This window comes from Cotesia glomerata, linkage group LG3 (assembly GCF_020080835.1).
Source record: "Cotesia glomerata isolate CgM1 linkage group LG3, MPM_Cglom_v2.3, whole genome shotgun sequence".
Classification (NCBI taxonomy): Eukaryota; Metazoa; Arthropoda; class Insecta; order Hymenoptera; family Braconidae; genus Cotesia; species Cotesia glomerata.
In genome coordinates, this window is record NC_058160.1 from 26,435,383 (window position 1) to 26,456,407 (window position 21,025).

Here is a 21,025-nt window from a genome sequence, read left to right on the forward strand (position 1 = left end):
CAAAGAATTAAAAAAAAAAAAAATTTAACTCAATACATTTTTTCGCAAGTTACAATGTTTCCGGAGTTTCATACATGACGGACAGGAAATTTTTTTGACCTATTTTGATGTTTTTCCATTTCTATTGCACTAAATCAATTTTTCAAAAGTGTCAAATGAATCTCCATTAAATTATCTTGATAATAGTATGCAAAATATTTTGATTCCGTGAACTAACAAGACTATAATAATAAAAACAGTTGCCGAAATGAGGTGAAAAAAATTTTTCGATCGTAAAGCACTCTCTGATGCTTCGCAAACAAAAAGCGATTGCAATTTTTGACAACTAACACAAATCCTCAGCATCGTCCACATAGATGCTGGTGAAGATCGTTGGTGTTAGGTAAACACAATTTGAGTTTCTCTATGCGTCATTAAGGGTTGAAACACGTTAACCGCGTTTGTCCAGCAATTCGTCGAGCCGGGACATTATTCACGACACGCCTCTGTTCGTATATATATATATATATATATATATATATATATATATATATATATATATATATATATATATATATATATATATATATATATATATATAATAGAGATAGAGATAGAGAGTACAGTAGTAGGAGCAGTGTCTAGTATAGCTTCTACAGTCGTCGTGTGTCTGGCGACCTGGCGTGGAGCGGATGCGATTTCGCCGCAACTGGCTTAACCCGATTTTACCGTACAAACTGCCATAGTCGCTTCCACCCCGGACAGACAATTTTCCATTTTCCGATTAATGCATGTCCTTCAACTTCTACATTATTATCATAAAGCATTGCTTTTTTTTATTTTAACTTTAATTTGCATTAAATTTTAATTTTTTTCTTCTATTATATTTATAATTATCATCAACTTTCTTTATTATAAAATAATAATAAAAAATAATTTCCTTGGAATCAATCGAGATTGGAGTAGAATTAAATAAAAGAATGATTTTATTTTAATTGGTTGAATTATTGATGAGTGAGGGTAAATATAAAAGTATGCTGGCGCATATGGAGCAAGACCACAGTCCGAAACCGGAGACTTTACTTGAGCACAAGCGAAATTTAATTTAGGTCGCTGTGTTACTACGTCTGCAGGCAGGTCAAGACGGAAATGGAAACTCGGGACGGGGACGGGCTGTAGCAAGAGTAACAGTAGTATGAAGTAACTGAAGGAAGTGAGTGAGAGTGAGAGGGAAAGAGAGTGAGAGGAAAAGGAAGAGAAAGGAGTAGAGTGCTTGCTGGCAATTGGAAAATTATGCAGATTAATTAAGCGATGATGAAATCTAGTAAACTTTTAAATTGAACAGAATTCAAATATGATAATTATAATAATGAATTTTTTTTTTTTGTTACAGGCGTTTTTGGAAATGGCTGACGAGAACGCCGCGACGACGATGGTCGGTTATTATGCATCGAGCGGTGCTGCTCTCAGAGGACGTGCTGTCTATGTTCAATTCAGCAATCACCGGGAACTCAAGACTGACCAGGCCCACAGCAACGCGGTCAGTAGTCTCGCTACAAACAACATCGTCAATAAATTAAACGTCAGTTGAATACAAAAACACATCTTAATCATACTTATACTCTTTTTCTTAAACTATCTCTTCAATCTTTAACTTTAATACAAAAACACTCAGTCATAAGTGCACTGTGAATTATTTTGGGTTTAATTTTAAAGATAAATACTGGCTTATTTTTAAAGAAAAAATTGCGTTAAAAAATTTTAATCCACTGAAAAAATTTAATTTTGAACGAAAAAATTAATTTGCAAAATTTTTTTTTTTAATTAATTTCTCAATTTAAGACAATGAAATTTTTCAAAAAAATTTTAATTCGTTGAAAAAAATTAACTTGAATCAAGGAAAAATATTTCGAACTATAAAGATATTTTTTTGTTGTAAATTGAGTAGAAAAATTCTTGAGTAAAGTAAAATTTACTAAAATATAAAAAATTTCTTAATTCAAGACGAAATTCTTTTTAAATAATTCTGTTATTTTAAGATACTTTTAAATCAAATTAATTTTTTTATAAAGTTAGATAAAAAAATTACATTTTTAAAATTGAAGTCCTGGATGATTTTAAAAAAACTACCAAAGCTAAATTCTCTGTAAAAAATTTCATACCAATTTAATTTTATCTCCAACTTATAAATCAAAATTGAAACTTTAAAATTTTTCACAATGTACTGAAAAATTTTTTAAACAAAACAGAATTTAACATAGAATTTTAAACAAAAAAATTCATGAATGAAAATGAATGAACCCTTGCGGTTCGTAGGGTCAAACAAGAAGACCCACGTCCATCCAAACTCGATAATAATTAACGTAACTATAATTTATGAATGAGCCCCAAAGGTCCTTTGTTTGGTAAATCCGGTGGAATAGTTTTAGTACATCGATAGATAGAGTGTGATAGTGGGCGGTGTCCGTTGATATAGGTTGGGTTTGTCTAGATCCTGGACAATTAAGGAATTACGTTAGTTTACAATCGTCTAATTGAGAATAATGCTCTCTCGTGACACGAGTTTACCCGAACAAAATAGAATAAAACAAAACAAGACAGAGTCAGATTGCACAGGATCATTTTCTGGTGTGACGAGTGAAGATAATGCATTAATATAATTTAATATAATGTGAGACAAGGAAATAAAAGAGCTTACTCCATACTCTGGTATATACGATACCGTTGGATTAGATCCACGCGGACGTCCTCGAATGGAAGTATTAACAAGTAAGCTTTGCTGTTGGACACACTAGAGAGTCCCGCATCCAAAGCGTGTAAAGGGCTTCTAATAAAGACACTTTGGTGACTTCTATTCAGTACTTGAACTCTCTCTGTACTTTGCCTCACTTTGTGTGTGAGTACTACAAATTAGACACTTAACTTTCTTCATCGTCACTCCACTACTTTAATCTTTACCGTGTCTTTGTATCTGCTTTTTTCCGACTATTTGTGATCATTAATTTATTTCATTACACGAGTTAACATTTTTTTTTTTTTTCATTTTACTTTATTCCTTTCTTTTTACGTCCACTCTTTGTTCTTCAAGTTAGTGTCATTACCCGGATTAAATAGATTTTTTATCCGGGATTATTTTTTTTAACTTGCTCGAATAATTAACTTCATTAAATTCAACACTTTTTCCGATTCTCGGGTTTGTTTCAGTCTTTAATTATCAAATATTGAAAACCCAATTTTAAAATCTTATATTTCATCTTGAATTAAAATTCTAAACTTACTACAAATTTTTCTATATAATTATTTATTTTAATTCATAGTTATTTTTCGTAAAATTATTTAAAAAAAAAAAGTAATTTTTACAGCAGAATATAAAATGTTAACTTAAGTATTTTGTTAAATTTTTTATGAGTAAGCAAGTTTATGAAGAGGAAATTTAGGGAAATTTAACTGTAATTTGCATTAAATCAAAAAGTAATAAGCTTTATTTATTATCCTACTTTCCATAACCGTGAGCTAAAAGCGATTCAAAATTACCCTCGACACAACAGTGTCCACAAAATGAGTGATGAAATAGCAGCCGCTCATCAAAATTAATTATTACACTAATATGCGCGCAGTAAAATAAATAAAATTTGAACACACACTAAAACTCCAGCTGTACAATTCACTAAAATAATATTTTTGCTCAACGATGGCAATCATCGAGCTGTTACAAAGTGGAGGTTATCGTCGAGCGAGCGAACAGGAAAGGCAAAAAAAAAAAAGGGAAGAAAGACACATTCGGATTTCATCTGTTGGGAAATTCACGTGGAAGCTTGACTGAAACCTTTTTCCGATTCCCAAATGCACGGGGGCTTTTCCGATTCCCAAAATAAGAAAACGAACCAGACTAAAAAGAATGAGAATAAAAATAAGGAATAAAAACGATTCGCAGCACTAGAGGCTCGAGGGCTGCTCCACTTTTCACGTAGTCTGTCTGTCGCTGCTTCAAATCTTTTCGCTTTATAACCCTCTTTCAGTGTAAGCAAACCCTCTACAACTTATATTATACATTTTCACTGCATATTATTTATTTTTTCTTACTTAGCTCCTTATTCTTCGCTGGTATAGACTCTGAACACGAGATACTCATCATTTCTCGTATATAATGTTGTAATTCGCCTATTGTATTCCGTTACTACTCTTATTATGATGTACAAGGTACATATTTTCAGTGCCTAGTCATGTACAACAAAAAATAATGGAATAATTATCGTCTCCCCGGTTACCCTGCAAAATTTTTCTGTTTTAGCGTATAAAAAATCCGATTGTTGGTGAAATATTCTCTCTAACAATTGGAATAAAATAATTATGAACAATAAATGCTTATACTAAAATAGAATTTACATTCTTCATTGTCTTTCGAGTGGATAATTTAACAAAAGTTTTTCTAATAATCTGGAGCGTAATTAATAACGAAATTTTTTATTATTGTGTTAAAAACTTTTCTTTTAATATTAATATTTTAAACTTTTCTTTAAACATTAATATCTAATTTATAAAAATTTTATTGAAATTTAAGGTCAGTTTTTAAATAAATTAAATTGAATATAATTACTATTTAGTAAAATTCAGAATTACTATAAAAAAAAAAATCAGCAGAGAACTGATAAAAAAATAAAACCAAGAATTCAAGATTAAAGAATTCTTTAAACTGGTCTTCTTAGATCAAGTTAATTTTTTTTCAGTGTTTTGATTATTTTCTTCGTGAAAAAAATACGGCGAAGATTCGAACCAAGATCATCCAATTACATGTTAGTGTCAAGTGCTCTCTATTAATCACGTTGGATTGAAAGTGAATTGAGAAATCCCCAAGACATCTGTTCCATCCGTTGATCCAATAAGCGATAAGTAATAAGAATTCGGTCTCGCGTGCGTGATTTTACTTAGTCAGACCGACTGATGAAATGTTGAAAGGCAGCAGAACGGTCTAAGACAAGTAGATATGAAGATAAAAAAGCTAGAGCCAGAGGTAAAAAATGATAAAAAAAAAGGAGGGTTGTGGCGGCGAAGGAGCGAGAAAATAATATATGAGGCGTCTCGGGGAAACAATGCGCCGCCGTAGATCACCCAGGACACCCTCCATTAAAAATATTACGCCATCTTGCCGGTGTAACCACCCTCTTTACTTGGATACTCGGCAGTACTGGCACACTACCAGGAATAGTGTACAGTAGCAGCAGCTCCTTCACCTTTCCTTGGTTTTCCTTCGGCTGTGGCGACCCCTTGCCGCCTCAGCCCGGCCACCAAGGCCTTTCCGTCTTCTATCTTCCTCTTTCTTCTCTTTTTTACCCAAAGCCACGACTATACCGAATAACAATGTGCTATTGTTGGGTGTACATCCACCATCGGGGGTGTGAAATATGCAAGCCGTTAAGATCCAGCTCCAGAAGCTCAACTAGAAGCAACAGACTCAGACTTACTCTTGCTCACTCGTTCATTCATTCAATAAACTTGCGCGTTCAACTGAAGAGAGAAAGCCAACCAAGATGCCAGTCCATTGTTGTGCTCTTCGGAGAAAAAGGACCCCCAAGAGTCGAGCCTCCCTATTCTTCTTCTTTCTCTTTCTTCCTTACACTTGTGTATCCAGTAGTACGAACTCGGGCTAGCCGGACTACATTGTGACAGGAAGAACACCAGGACGTTGAGGATGAACGATCATTGCGATAATAATTGCGGAAGTCGTCAGTCTTATTTTTCATTTCTTTTCGTTGGTTATTTATTATTTTTTCCCGCTAATTTTCGATGCTTCTATTTAAAAAAAAATTCCGCAATTTAGCCGAAGCCAAAATTTTGTCAAGTGAGCAGTATTTGTTCAACTTACGGCCAATGTTTGCCCAAGTGTACAAACTAATGGAGGTTACCGCCGACAGAAAGCAAATAAATGCAGAAGGTTTAATTTTGGCCCGCGATGACCCAAAGTGTTAATCCGATAACTAAAACTCCCGAAACTCGCCACTCTGGCTCTACTGACTCGTTAGGTAAATTTATGCAATCGCTCATACTTCCATCGTTAATGTAAATTTTACAGAATACCACAATTTTATTCTATTGAATTTATAAAGTTTAGATTTTTGATAAAATTTATTGATATGAAATATAAAAAATTTCCCCATATTTAATTTTTTGATGAAAATTAGTTTTGAAAAATTCCAACAGAGGGCGCATGTTCGCTGAATCGTCTCCGTACTGGAGAATTAAATTTGGGGCCATAAGAAATAAAATAAAAGTCCATTATTTAACTCTCTTCCGATCCCTCAAATTTTTTTAAACATCTTTTCATCTTAAAAAAATAAAAAATTATAATAAATCTTTATTTCTTATTCATAGCCGTATTAAAAAATTTTTCGTGTATTATTTTATCTGTTTGCCTCCCAGCACTAGGCTACAACTCACAGCATCCTCTCTTAAAATTAATATTAATTAGGTCATTAATATATTATCGCTAACTCGAGTACTTAAGTTCTGGATGCTTGTGGCTACTGAAATAATTATTTCAAAGACCGAAGCTGTGTTCCTGTTGAAACCCCGATAGCTTCTGGTAGGAATTAATAGCGACGCTATCAGAGAGTACCAAACATTACCATAACCTTCCATTTATGTTTTCACCGTCTCTATAACACATAATAACAACATATATTACACCGTGGCATTTAAACTTCCATCAAATATTTTGAGGGAAAAGGAATTAAGGTAAAAGCCCCAGTATATGATCATGTACCAGTATATGATCACTCCATGTATTTGTATATCTTTATTCGCAAATATAGGTATACAAATACATGGAGTGATCATATACTGGTACATGATCATATATTGGGGCTTTTACCTTAGCTCTAAACAGTCTTGAGTTTTCATCCGGGTCGTAAAAAAAGCATTAAACTATTTACCATCGAAGAAATGTTTTTGAAAAGTGTACACAATGAAACTCAAGGGAAATAATTTAATAGTTTTGATCCCATTGTTTTTTTTTACAGCATTTGGCTGGCCTTTACTAAGACAATAAACGAGCGATTCCGCGAACTCGTTTGCGTACTTTATCTTAATGGGTGTTCTTAAGCTGTAAGTTGAATTTTTAGTGGCGTAAAAAATAGTATTAGTTAAAGAAAAAGAGCGGAGTTGATGCTGCTGGAGGCTGGCGCTGTTGTTGAGCAGTACCCAATGTACTGTTCTGTGCAGGGTGAAAAAAAAGTTTAAACGGTTTTTATAACTATCGGTATTCGTTCAGCGATAAAATCCGGCACTCAATGAAGCGTCAAGAGTTTTAACCCAAGCACTCCCGATTAACGATCCTCGAGATGGAAGAATACAAAGTAGACCATTTAACCTCGAGTATTATACCGAGTAATCAAAGCTTTTTATATCCATAAATTGTTTATAATTTCGTGGCTTTAAATCCCGGGTATCTTTCCCAGTCTCGTAATTTTCATTTCTTTTTTTTTTTTGAGTTACACAGAAAAAATTTCTTGACTAGAGAACAAAATTCTTGGCTCAAGAAAATTTTTGGGTGCCTAAAGGAAGACCGAAGTTGTGTTGGCCGGAGTAAAAATTTTTCTTAAAATTCTATTCTTGGTGGAAGTAATTTTTTCTTAATTCAAATTATCATAAATACATGATACAATAAATTTTTATATTTGATTAAGATTTTTAGATACTTTAGGGAAGCAGCGCCACTTACTTTAGCTGAGAAAAAAATTTTCTCACCTTGAGAAAATTTTTCTCTTGAATATTTGATACCCATTTTATATTATTTTAGCGTGCAATTATACATATTGAATGAAAAAAAATGATTCAATATTATTTAATCTTTCCATTTGACATGTTAATCAATAAAAGTATTAATGAAAATTTACTTCTATCCAGATATTTAATTTTTTTGAGCAAGAGAAAAATTTTCTCAAAACAAGAAAATTTTCTTCTATTAAGGAAGTACGAGCGATAGGCGGGATGGGGAAAGGTATAGTCTCTAAGAAATATCCTGTTCTAAGAAATAGACTCTAACGCGGTAGGGGGAGAGCAGTAACCATATGATTTTTCTCAATATACAGATATAATTTAACATTGGCTAATGCCGGCATTTATTTTTCTTTTAATTAATACTCTTTAATTAGTCGGGCAAGTATCAATTATTTTGAATTAAATTTATCAGTAATATATTTACTTTCATCCATAAATTTTTTAAAAATATTCATCGACAGTTTTACGAGAAAAATACAGAAATGTATCAATGTTTAGAGGTTACCCTTTTAGACCAATGTTAAATTGCTTAACTTCAAAGTTAATTATTTATTTAAATAATCGGGCAATTTCCTTCAAATTTTTGGAATTTATTTAGACATTTTTAAACTTCATATTAAAAAAAAAAATCAAGTCTTTTATCAAAAGTTGCCTTGGTGCTTGTACTACCTTAAGAAGTGAATTTTTTGGAGCAAAAGGCTGAATTTTCTCAAAACAAGAAGATTTTCTTGGCTTAAATGAATTTTCTTGGATCAAGATACGTATTTTTTAAAGCAAGAGAATTAATTTTGTTGGAATAAGTGAAATTTCTTGTATCAAAAAATTTTTTTTCCCTCAAGAAAATAATTAGGAAGAAAAATATTTTCTTGGCTCAAGTGAATCTTTTTTTCTGTGTATCTTTCACGGAAGGAGCTTTCACTTTTTGATTAAACGATCCTAGAAGTTATTCAAAATTTAGCTAAAGAAAATACTTGAATAGACTTTTATCTCGATGGAATAGATCGGCGGCTCGGCTTTTATGCATGAAAACACCTAAAAATAAGTATAAATATAAATATAAAGATAAAATATAAAATAAGGCGACTTAAAGTGTCATGAGCATACAATAGCTACTTACGCGTCCGGAAGAGGAAAGTTTATACGGCATAGTTGAAGGGCCGAACCTGAGAGTTCCCGTGATGTGAAATAGAAAGGGGATCGGGATTATGCGTAGGAAAAAACCAGCCTGGTGATGCTGCTATACAATCTACTGATGTACTTGACTGCTCTGTACTGGTAAGGGCATAAAGTAGGACGAGTATGAGTTTCAGTAGAAAATAAGCGAAGGTGAATGAGTGAGTGGATAAGATCGCATAGAGTGTTAGGATTTTGTGTCTGGCAAGGGAGCCGTTAAAAGCTCGGTCTTTCGTGCGGGAATCGCGTGGTATAATGGCTCTGGCATCTAACAATCGTGTAGACCGAACCAGCCCATAAAAAGCTTCCATGGAATGTAGATGACTGGAAACTAAAAACTACTGGTGACTATTCCGGTTACTCGCCAGCTTTCAGCCACACTCATATGGGCCCAACGGGTTCTTTCGTTCTTCTTCGAGCTTTTGAATGTTTTATGCTGTTTTATTTACTGTACAATATGCTAAATAATCATTATGATAATCAGAATACTGACAACTTTTTCAGTATGTAATAGTTTCAACGACCTACTCACTTAAATTCTCTGGCAGCGAAACTGCGGAAGAATTTTGTGCCAAAAGAGATCGACAAGAAGTTTGTAATGCTTTTTACCTGTCCTGGACAATGCTTCTTGACTGCGGAATTTTTTAAATAAATATGAATGTGTGGAGGTGCAAATGTACGATAAAAACTGCGGGTGGACGATTTTTAATTGATATAATCCTTCTGGTGGAATTTATTAAGTAGGATTTTCTTTATGAGTAGTAAAAAAATTTTCGTGAAGTGAATTTTTTTTTTTTTTTTTTAAATTAAAACATTAGTTGATATTATACTGTAAAAAATTTGCAGTGAATACATAATGGATGATTTTTAATTGATCTAATCCTTTCAGGATAAAATTCACTTGGAGGATTTTATTTGTAATATTAATGAAAAAAATTCGCAGATTGAATTTATTTTTTTATTGAATAAAAAGAGATTTTGAAATTGATATAATCTTTTTTCTTAGTTTGATATTACAAAAAAATTTTAATATTGTAAAAAAATAGCATCAATTTTTTTTTCATTTTTAAAAAAAGTATTTTTTAATAAATTCTCTCTATAGTATTTTTTAGTTATTTTACAGATAAAAATTCACTCCCAATTTTTTACAGTTTAATAAAAGAAGTAAAAAAATAAAATTTTTCCGTGATGGGTTAAGTAAATTAGAATATAAATTGAGAAAGTCTAAATGAAATAAGCTCCACACTAGACTCTTTTTAATTCGTCATATCACCAGCGTTGCTGGGCAACTGCCCAGACAATAAATATAAAAATATGTATATAGGTCGGGAGTATTGGTAATTCAATTTTTAATCGCCGTTTCGTTTGCATAAATATTACAGGCTTTTTTAATAACATAATTTTTCAATTTAATATTAATAACTTCAGTTTTACTTTTACACGCTTGTATATTTTACGCGCCCATATTTATGTCACGCATCCGTTCATTTATTTATTCAAAATTAAATTCCATAATTTTGAATAATCCCAAAAATATCCATATTATTTCTACCCTAGCAATAATTCCTCCCCGAGTGGGCTCAGATTTCATGAATCACGAATCCACGGAGAATTATTCCAACTTCGAAATTAACTTACTCGATTCCTAGTAAAGTGAAGTAAGTAACCCTCGTAAAATAACGATCCCTACCTTTGAATATTCCTCATCTCATAAAAAATTCCAGACAATCGACAAAAGTTGTGATGTTAAAATTGAAAAAATAATAAAAATAAATATAAAAAAAAAATCTAAAGTTTATGTACCCAACAAACTTTGAGAAATTTCATCAGTGACCCGCCCGCTAGAATCCAGAATAACTGGAGCCTAGTGACTAAGTCGTAAAAGTGTTACGAGCGTACTAGCAAGGAATTACCTCCATATATACCTATCTACCGGCATAAGTATAAGAGCATGAGAGTAAGTGTATAAGAGCATAAGTGTAAGTTAAACTAAGATATGTGAGCTCCCTCTCCTCTCTCTCTCTCTTTTTTCTACACATACAAAACTTTACTCCTTACGCGCCAGGTCATAAAGGAGAAGTAAAATTGAAAAAAATAGCCAGCTATCTCGTTAACTACTTTCATCAAAGTATGAGTGAACAACACATAAATAGACTGCCAGTGCAAACATACATAGTTATATATACCCTATAAATAAATATATATAGAACTATACGGAGTGGCGTTATAACCACCGGTGGACGCACCTGACGCTCGTTCGCTCGCGTGTATATATCGCGCATGCAATTATCACTGCAACAATATTGATATAATTTATTGACGCTACTTCTATACATATATAGATATGTATACACATAACTACATATATTTATATGTAGGTCGTGCTCACGGATTGACATTATCCATAGTTAACATTAGTTGTTCATTATGGACAACAGTATTTATAACTATTAGGTGCATTATGTATGAAAAGCGATTGATTTTTGTATTCAGGTTAAAGGATTGAATAATATAACTCACAGAAATCTCGGTGGTATTTGAGTTTATTAAAATTTATAGGCCATTAGTAAATTATTAAAAACTATTAATAAAATATTCATGAATTAAAATTATCATATATCTGAAAAACATCCGGGTGTACAATTGCTACCATATAGCGTGACGATTACTCTTTTTTCTTTTATTAATGTTTGTACTTGAATATACATATACATAAAAAATATAAGTTCCTTTTTTATTATTTATTTATTGTTTTTTTAATGGGTAAAGTGATTAACATTAGAATTTATTTTACAGAACTCTAACACGCAAGTAGCACTGCAGGCGGCTCAGGGCCAGAATATCCAGAGTCCTGGCGAAACTCAAGGAGGACCCAACACCGTGCTTAGGGTCATCATCGAGCACATGATCTACCCTATTTCTTTGGACATTCTTTATCAGGTTTGTTTTTTTTTCTTAATTATAATTTGTTTTCTTTGTATGGATAAAAATTAAACGTATCAATTGAAAATAGCTGAAAGAATTTTGCTGTATTTTTTTTTTTTTATGGTTTCAATAATTCGAATTGGGTTTTGATGCAAAAAACATTGAAAAAATTAGTAAATTAAGGAAATCCTTTCGCTCCAGTTGAGTCAAAACGACTGTAGTAGTCAATATACGATAAATTAAAATAAAAAACCCATAAAAATTCCTAAAATTAAAAAATAAATAGTATATGAGGCATTAATCGTTGAAATTTTGAAAATAAAAAGTTAAATACAAAAATTAATTTGATTCTTTCAAATCAGCTGCTAGTAACCTGTCCGTGATTTGGCATTTTATGAATTAGTTTGAATTTATTGAATGGTCTGAAGCTTGCGCGCTACGCAACATTGCCAAATGTTTTGACTTCATTTTAATGTAGGTTGCTTGAGAATTTTTTGTGATTTTATAATTTTAATTTCTCCATATATTCCACGGCAACCTATATATTTTATTGCAAAAAATGAAACCTGAATATTTCAAAAACTTTATTTTGAGTTTTTTTTTTATCCCATCTAATCGGTAGTTAATACCATAATTCGAGAAAGTTGTTAAGGTCTGACTTTTTCGTAAGACTCGGAAAAAATACTAACATTTTTAAAAATTTTTTTTTCAAAAATTTTCACGGTAAAGACAATTAAACTTAATCCTTAATCCTTAATCCTTTATTTACTTTGTTTTTTATCGTCTCAATAAGTATTTAGGAAGAAAAAACTTGACAATTATGTAGAAAAATCGGACAAATTCTACCAAATTACAAAAATAATAATTATTATTTCATTAAAAAATCATTAAAAAAATTCTTTACTTTTAAATTTAGGCAGAAAAATATCAGTTGTGTCAAAACTAGCATTTATTTATTTATTTAACTTAGACCCAACAGCCTACCGGCCAATAACAGGGTCATTTACAATAATCATAAAACTTATAAACAGTATATATAATAGAGATAGTAAAATATTATGTTTTCATAATTATAGATACCACTTGTTACAATTTGTAGTTAAATTACGCAGTCTCACTAAAGTTGCAAGCATTAATCAATACTTCTATTTAGAATTAAAAAAAAAAAAAAATTAATAAGGTGTCTGGTGTATTTCCTGACATTTCCGTAAAATAGTACTTGCCCATAAAAATTAGTGAACCGATTCTTAGAGTGGCAAATGACTAGCTCAAGCAGAGTGCCCAGTAAATTTTCCCACCAAAGTTCCGAGTGAAAGCCAACACAATTTGTCTGAAAATAGTGCTCGAGTTTTGGGTAGTGTATCAAGAGCAAGAGAGACAGAATATCCGGTCGTCATTAGGGACGTCGAACGGAACTCACAGCGGCCTGACTCCCGAGGGAGGTCAGCGGAGTGCGAGGATCGCGAAACTATAAAGAAAGAGCCGCAAGATAGACAAAAATGAAGATAATGACAAAGAGAAACATAGATGTGGATGTGGAATGAGGTTGCTTCCGGTTTGAGTTGAGTGGTCCATGAATTTTTAACCACCCATCGCTTTTCTCCCCGTTACGTCGTTTCCTCATCTCTTGCTCTACATAATATAACGCTATTCTCCGGTAGACTGCACTACAAGCTGATCCCTTGCACCGCAACCGGTTTTACGGTAAGGACGTACCACAACCAAACAAAATGTCACTGCTCCTTTTTCACCAACCGATCCTGATACTGAGACTACTTATCCCGCCGTAAAGCACTCGAAGAGCAGACTTTAATGGCTAAAGAGAGAAGAACATTAGCAATATTAGATAGTCAACTATTAGATTGTACATCACTCAATGGGGAAAAATAGAGAGACTCAAGTTATAGTTTTAGTCTCTCGAGATCAAGGATGATCCTACATTAATATCAACATCCAAAGTACCTCCCTCAAGTACACTTAACTCTCGCAGTAGCCTTTTTATTATTTTTTTCTCAGCCGGATAATCAGGCTTAGCTCAGACATGACAAAATGCTTTTTTTCCCTATTTATTCATTTTATTCATTTATTTATAAACTACAAGTACCTTTTACACAACCTTCATCTTATAACTTGTCTAACTTAATAACAGACCAAATTACATCTTTAATTGCTTAAATCTCGTGAAAAAATTTTGGAATACGGCCATTTATACCTATGTCTAATTTCTTAACAAAAATAGTGCTAAAAGTCTCCGATAGGTGGTGCATAGTCGCTGAATCTTCTTCTTACAAGAGAGTTGATTTTCAAAATCCAAGTCATTTTTTTCCCTTTGAATTAAATTATTTAAAAAATTCCCTTTGAATTAAAAAAAAATAAAATAAAATCTGTATTGCATAGGGTTTTTGTTAAAAATTTTTTCCCTGAAAATTCAATACCAACTATCTAGTAATACTATTATATAAATTGTAAAGAGACTTTATACTGGGTAATGTTTTCCATAAACGGGAACCCAATTTTTATATTACTGTTGTAAATTGTAAGAACCTACAATGTACTATTAGATGTTAACTAAACTATTTAAACTGGAAAAAAAAAAAAAAAAACTGAATTAAAATAATTTGCTGAGGAGCTTATCTGACACTGATTTTTAATTTAATTAAATACTAAACTGATTACACATAAAAAAAATAAAAAATTCTATTTTTTATTGTCACACAACTTGATGTGGAAACATGTAAAATTTTTTTTGAAGGAATTTTCTAATTCCCATTGAAAATTAAATAAATAATCAAAGGACTGAAACGTAAGCTACTGGCGGGTGATATACAGTACGACCATAAAGCTACTCGTACTACTTACATAGACACTGTAGAGTGAAAGTACCGCATGTGGTACTACGGTGGATGACAGAAATAGACTAGCTGGGGTCCGCAGCTGCGGTCGGTAATATCGACGGGAATTTCTAATCCCACTTAAACTTGTCCTGTCCTGTGACTGCCATGGCATTATTATTACCAGAAGAAGCTTCTGAGGTGGTTCGTCTGTCCTTCCCCTCTTTCCTTTGTAACTCGCACCGATGCAGTCGGCAGTCAGCAGTCCTTGAGGAGAAGCTGCGGCAAGCCTTTCTCGTTAGGTGTAATATGTATACTGCAGGGGAAATAACTTAGCCACGGTTAAATGGGGCCAAGTTGAGCCAACGATGAGCTTCTTCAATAAAATAAAATACAAGGAAAGTAACGCTAAGACGGAATTTATTTCCTGGTCGTTTTTCTTTATCGAAACGCGAGTCTTAATTGTGAATTTTAAACTTGGAAATGAAGTACTTGTGAATTATATTTTTTCTTTTGGTTTTACTTCTATTGGAATTTTAAAAAGATTTTTTACTATTTTTTAACATCTACTTGTCTTAAGCGCAAGTTCTATCGCCTTCTCCAGTTACTCTCTTATTTGCTTTTCGAATCTCCGATATCCAACTTTTACGATCACTTCAAGCTTGGTTGCGCACTCTCCGTGCTCGAAAAACCTCCGAACGGGCTTCTTTTTATATCTATTATTCTTATTCTGCTTCTCTTATTCTCTTTCGACAACTCAAGCAAAGAAGGTGCTGAGGCGAAGCCCTGATCAGGGTTTTCACTCTGCAAACTTGACAATAACTAACAAACTCACGATGAAAAGCCAAAAGTAACTTTTACTGTTTCACTTATATTATTATATTTTTTATCCGCAGACTACCGGACTAAATCATCAAAAAGTTAAATAATTTTTTGCTTCACTTAATTTTTTATTACTTTACAGCCATTAAATATTTCTTTTTTTTTTTTTTTTTTTTTTTTTTTCGATCAGTAGCTTTTTGAGGGTCCAAACTAATAAACTTTGACAGTTTGTTGACGTTTGAAGGAAATACGACCGCTAACTTAATACAATGGCTTTCAACCGTTATGGAAAAGTTATAACATAAGATATAAAATACAAAATATAAAATATAATCTAAGTGATACAGATAGACTGTTAGGTGGCGTTTATAACTCAGAGCCTCCCTCGTGGTTAGATTCGCGTAAAATAAAGTGACACTAACAAGAAAAGGAGTTTCTTTGGTCGCACCACCTGGGACTACTCGCGGATAAATCTGGCAGAAAGTATTGTGTCGTTAAAACGAAAATCGAGGGTCTAGAAATTAAGTTTTAGATAAATATCAGGGCAATTGGCGACTCTGTAAAGATTATCGTGCAATAATCTTTAAGTAAGGAGCACATAAACACGACATATTGATTGATATTACACGGGGTGCTCCTTACTCAATTTACGACAAGACATTACTCGTGGTAATCGTTATTGCCGCGGCGGATCCCCTCGACACCATTCCGCAATTATCGATCACTCTGAGAGTTCGGCTCTGCTGCTGGGCTCTACTAGGGAACTTGAATTATTTGGTAAAATCCTCATGTGCTATACTCTCCTCATCTCTATCTTCGTCCCTAGACCAGTTTGCTCATATTTATTATTAATCCTCTCTGTTTTTTTTTTATTTTCCTATATATTTTTTTCTTCACACTCTACATCCAATCAAATTAAATAATCAACGAGCTTTAATAAATAATCTCTTACTTCATTTTTAACAATTTCGATCGATAACAGACTTATGATTTATTCCAAATTTTCAAATAAATTCTTACGGTGAATTATTTCTACAATGTTAAAGTTATTTATTTAATATATTAAGTCGGTTCTTATTTTCAGGATATTTAATATTTGATCTTTATTTAATTTTCATACAACGTTTCTCTTTATTTATGTATAATAATCTCGGCATTCATACTATTATTTATTTAATATTATATTTGGAAATAAGTTCTCCATCTTTTTCACAATAATTAATAATTCAATTAAAAATCTTATTTGCTTTATTAAAATAATTCCGCAAATATTTTTTAAAATTACGAAAATGTTTTTAAAATTACAATAAAATTTTTTAATCCTGTTTTAAATTAAAAAAAAATTCTTTCAATTAACTGTTAACATAAATCTTTAACACGTTAACTAAAAAAAATCTCTCGAAATCAAACAAAACACCAAACTTCTACTAACAAACTCTCGAATTTGAAAGATTCTTAAACCAAACCTAGCAAAGAATTAATCCGATAACTCGAAGCTTGAATCACTTGAAAAATGGTTTTAAAATTAAATGCATCAAAGCTAGATTTTATTTTTACACTGACATTTTCCTTTCCAATAGGTCGTAACCTATAAGAACTTTTAACCAGCATTAATTTATAAAATTCATTTTCTCTCCACCATAATATTTATTTAGCCAACTATAAATTCAATCCCCTCGAATAATATTTTTTTAACCACCAGGACGGATTAATTAAAAACGCTCGATTATAATTTAAGTTTAACTGGGACACGTTTATTGAAAAAAGTTGTCAAGTGTGACAAACTATAAGTATTAAAATAAAACTATATTGATTTTGCAATGACTCGTTCTCCGTCGTGTCGGCATTTTTCTCTCTCTGCATATTATACTGAGACCATTGTAAGCTGAGGTTGCTCGTCATTGTTATTATCATCACTATTATCATTATCATTATTGTTATTATCGCTATAACCGTTTACAATGTAAAGAAAAGTCGAAGGGTATTATCTAGAAAAGTGTGATACGGCTAGACGACGATAATAAAATCCAATACAATGCTACAGAAAGCCGAGTATTAAACGATTGACCGTGTATTAGAGAGTAAGTGATGTAGCATCAATATGTAGCATTAATCACACATAACTCGTGCTCTACATGATTAATGGATTGGTCTCGTGTTGCGACGATCTACACATAGACGATGTATCGGTTCGATCGTTCCAGTTGTTCCCTCTCTTGACAAACTAAATGGACTCTGCCACCATTATCGTGATGATCATCATCAGATCTCATAATTTGAATAAAGTGAACGACTGTAGAATCTTTGCGCATATTTAAACCATTCCCATTTAGTACGAGTGTGTATCTGTATATCGTACGTCAAATTGATGGAATTGTATTGGCATTGTTATTGTACATCAGGGCGTTATTGCATTAGCCCCAAGTGCTTGATGGCTCGGGAGAGAGCCATGTCGATAATTGAACACACTGCACATACTCACACAAATTAATAACTGTTGCTGCAATCAATAACCAACGACGACATTGACGTAACTTGTGGCGTGTACGTGCAACGCGTACCCACAAACTTAATCCCCAGGAGTCGATTATTTTACAAATCCGTCCCCCCTTCTCTTCTCTGTTAGTTCTAGTTCTCTTTGTTCTGCTTACTATCAATCCTTTCTCAACTTGAAATCCTTCATTCTCGGGTTAGCTTGAGAAAAAAATAAAAAATTTTTATTAATTTATTATCATTTTTATAATTTTATATATTTTTTAGAGACAATAAATTTTTTTCATGTTAAATTTTTGAAGGAGTTTTAAATAGTTTGTACGTTTAATAAATTTTTTCCGTAAAATTTTATATTAAATTCTTATTAATTAATCCTGTAAAACTGCCCTGTTATGACAAAATGACGTATCTCGAAAATTATAGTTTCGAGAAAATAGCGTATAAAGTTTTCACAGAATTTGAGTACAATTTAACAGAAAAATTCATTTTTGTTATGACAAAACGTTGTAACTCGAGATACGTTTTTTTATCTTAAGTGCCGATCCCATCTTTTTCTCGTGTCGCATTCATGGCGAGAAACGGTACTATCCTTGTTGCACTCGTGATGATAAAGCTAATTGCAGTTTTATGTTTTTCTCTTAAACAAATGAGAATTTCGAAAAAAACGCTCTGCTATAAAATAGATAATTAAAAAATCTATTACGTAGCAGAGCGTTTTTTTCGAAAATCTTCTTTGTTTAGAAGAGAAATGAAAAGCTGCAATCATAGGGACCGGCTCTTAAGAGCTGTTGATAGTTAATTTTTAAACAGTTTTGTTCATGTATAAGATATAATTTCGAAAAAAAACGCTTCGCTCTTCGATAGATAATTTAATTATCTGTCGAAGAGCGAAGCGCTTTTTTTGAAAATTTTCATTTATTTATGTATAGAATGGTTTTTAAGATTCCATTTGTTGTACAAGTATACTTCCGTTTGACCAATAGAGGGCGAGAGAGAAAAAAGTGTAAACCCTTCCTAAGAAACTAATGCTCATTTTAATAAATAAATGAAATTGTTATGACAAAACGCTGTAACTCGAAGAATTAAATGTTATATTAATTTCCTATGCAAAACAGATACGTTTTTTTTTTTTTTTTTTTCATTTCTTTTATACGCACATTTAATCAATATTATTGGCATAATTAATTAAAATTAGTAAAATTTTGATGATACCCTATCATTAGATGACACTAAAAAAATCTTTTTAGCTTTGTTACGACAAAACAGCGTATCTAGAGATACGTTGTTTTGTCATGACAGCGCAGAAAAGCAATATTATTTTCAAAATTTATTTCAAAAGTCTACATTGCAATTAAAAATATCAGAAAACATAGACTACAAGTTGATAGTTTAAAAAAAAAAAATAAAAAGTTCATCAAAAGTCTAAAGCAAATTCATGACTTACTGCCTTACAAGATTAGATAGGTAGTCGGTAATTTTTAAAAACCAATTTCTGATGATCCGGAATCCTTAAGCCGTGGAGCGGAAAATCGAGTAAAGTATTTTCATTTTATTATTATCATTATATATGTTTTTCCTTGTAAAGCAACAAAAAAGATTAAGTCCATTGGCTTCACTTGACCGAAGCTTTTCGCCGAGATATAAATAAAATAGCACAATTAATTTTCGATTGAATGACTAGGGATGAAAAGGATATAGCGGTGTATTATATCGAGGGCCGGGTGGATTTTTCCGAGGATGATACCCCGCGTAGGATACCGATGAAAATATCAAGAGCTGGTCAACGGAGGAGAAGAGAAAGAATATAAAAAAAAAGAAGGTTTGACCGAAGAAAACCAAGCAGTAGTTTCGGATAGGAAATGAGAGGGAACGCTCCGACAGGAAGCTATCGAGCCCGGAGAAGATTGCTCGCGTGCCGTTGGCTCTCTTCGATTTTACGGAGGTAGAGTGAAAAATTCTTGAGCGAGCATCTTCTGCTCCGTCCTTTCTATTTTGTGCCAGCTTATACTTTTCCATTTCATCTCACACACACATACAAACAAAGATACTGACTAGAGATGCATAGATAGCAGTTTGAGCGTCCATGTCCGGCAAACAAAGAGCACGCTACCCGTTTGGAAGCAAAATGACACGATAAAACCATGTCAGAATAAAATATTTTAGCTTAAGGGGCGTGTAAGCTTTACGGTTTTTTTTTTTTTGCTTGGGCCCATAACCTGTCTGAGTTATAATGATCGGCGATGCATCGCAAAAAGTAGTGTAGGAGGAAGTAAAATCGGTGGAGGAAAAAAAAACACACCGAACAAGCCTTTGGTTGGGACCGTGCAAGTTTTTCAGTTGTAGCAAGATGATTTCCCAGGGGATTGAAACCGTCGCTCTGTACTCACTGTATGTGCTTTTAAGAACAAATGGAACGAAAACGCAGAAAGTCTGGACTGTCGGTTACTCAATTTTGGTCTGCAGCCTGGTTAGTGCCAATTTTATTCGGATTTCAGTGGTGTTGTTTGTTACAACACATTGTGGTCGTGATTTTCATTAGTAATTCTTCATTGTTGTTATTTTATTCTGTTTAATAATTTTATACATAAATATTAGTAAATGAATTCGATTTACAGATAGATGAATTTATTATTATTATTATTGTTATTACGGTTTTTGGAATAACAATATTTAAATTACATAATCGACAGTCACTTGATTAATACACGCAGAGCTTAAACTCGCGGTTGACCGATGAATATTGAAAATTATCATTGAATTCGATTTATCAGCACGTCATCGCCGAAATGACGGTTAAGCACTTTGATTTCGCCCGCACGTGAATTCAACGTCACCGAATATTGTTTTATATTTTCCGACAATAATGCTGATGGAAAATCGGTTTGCTCTTTGCTAATATTTTTTTTATCTGTAACCGCAAAAATAACAGAAAATAAATGAAAAATACAAATAGGAAAAAGTAAAACATCTGTTATTTAATATCATTTTAAAAGCTCCGGCCGTGGTATTTTTCACCTGAAAATAAA

The 21,025-nt window shown here is 32.4% G+C and overlaps 1 protein-coding gene across 11 annotated transcripts in view; it reads left to right on the plus strand.

The window, feature by feature from the left end:
* LOC123261664 (polypyrimidine tract-binding protein 1) overlaps positions 1–21,025 on the plus strand; it is a 172,677-nt gene that overhangs the window by 138,257 nt on the left and 13,395 nt on the right. For 8 of the 11 annotated variants that reach the window (XM_044723370.1, XM_044723368.1, XM_044723375.1 and 5 more), the window contains 2 exons: positions 1,373–1,561; positions 11,725–11,868. In XM_044723370.1, coding sequence (XP_044579305.1) covers positions 1,373–1,561; positions 11,725–11,868 — 333 coding nt within the window. The remainder of the gene's footprint in view (positions 1–1,372; positions 1,562–11,724; positions 11,869–21,025) is intronic. The other 3 variants (XM_044723378.1, XM_044723373.1, XM_044723374.1) reach the window with 1 other exon arrangement.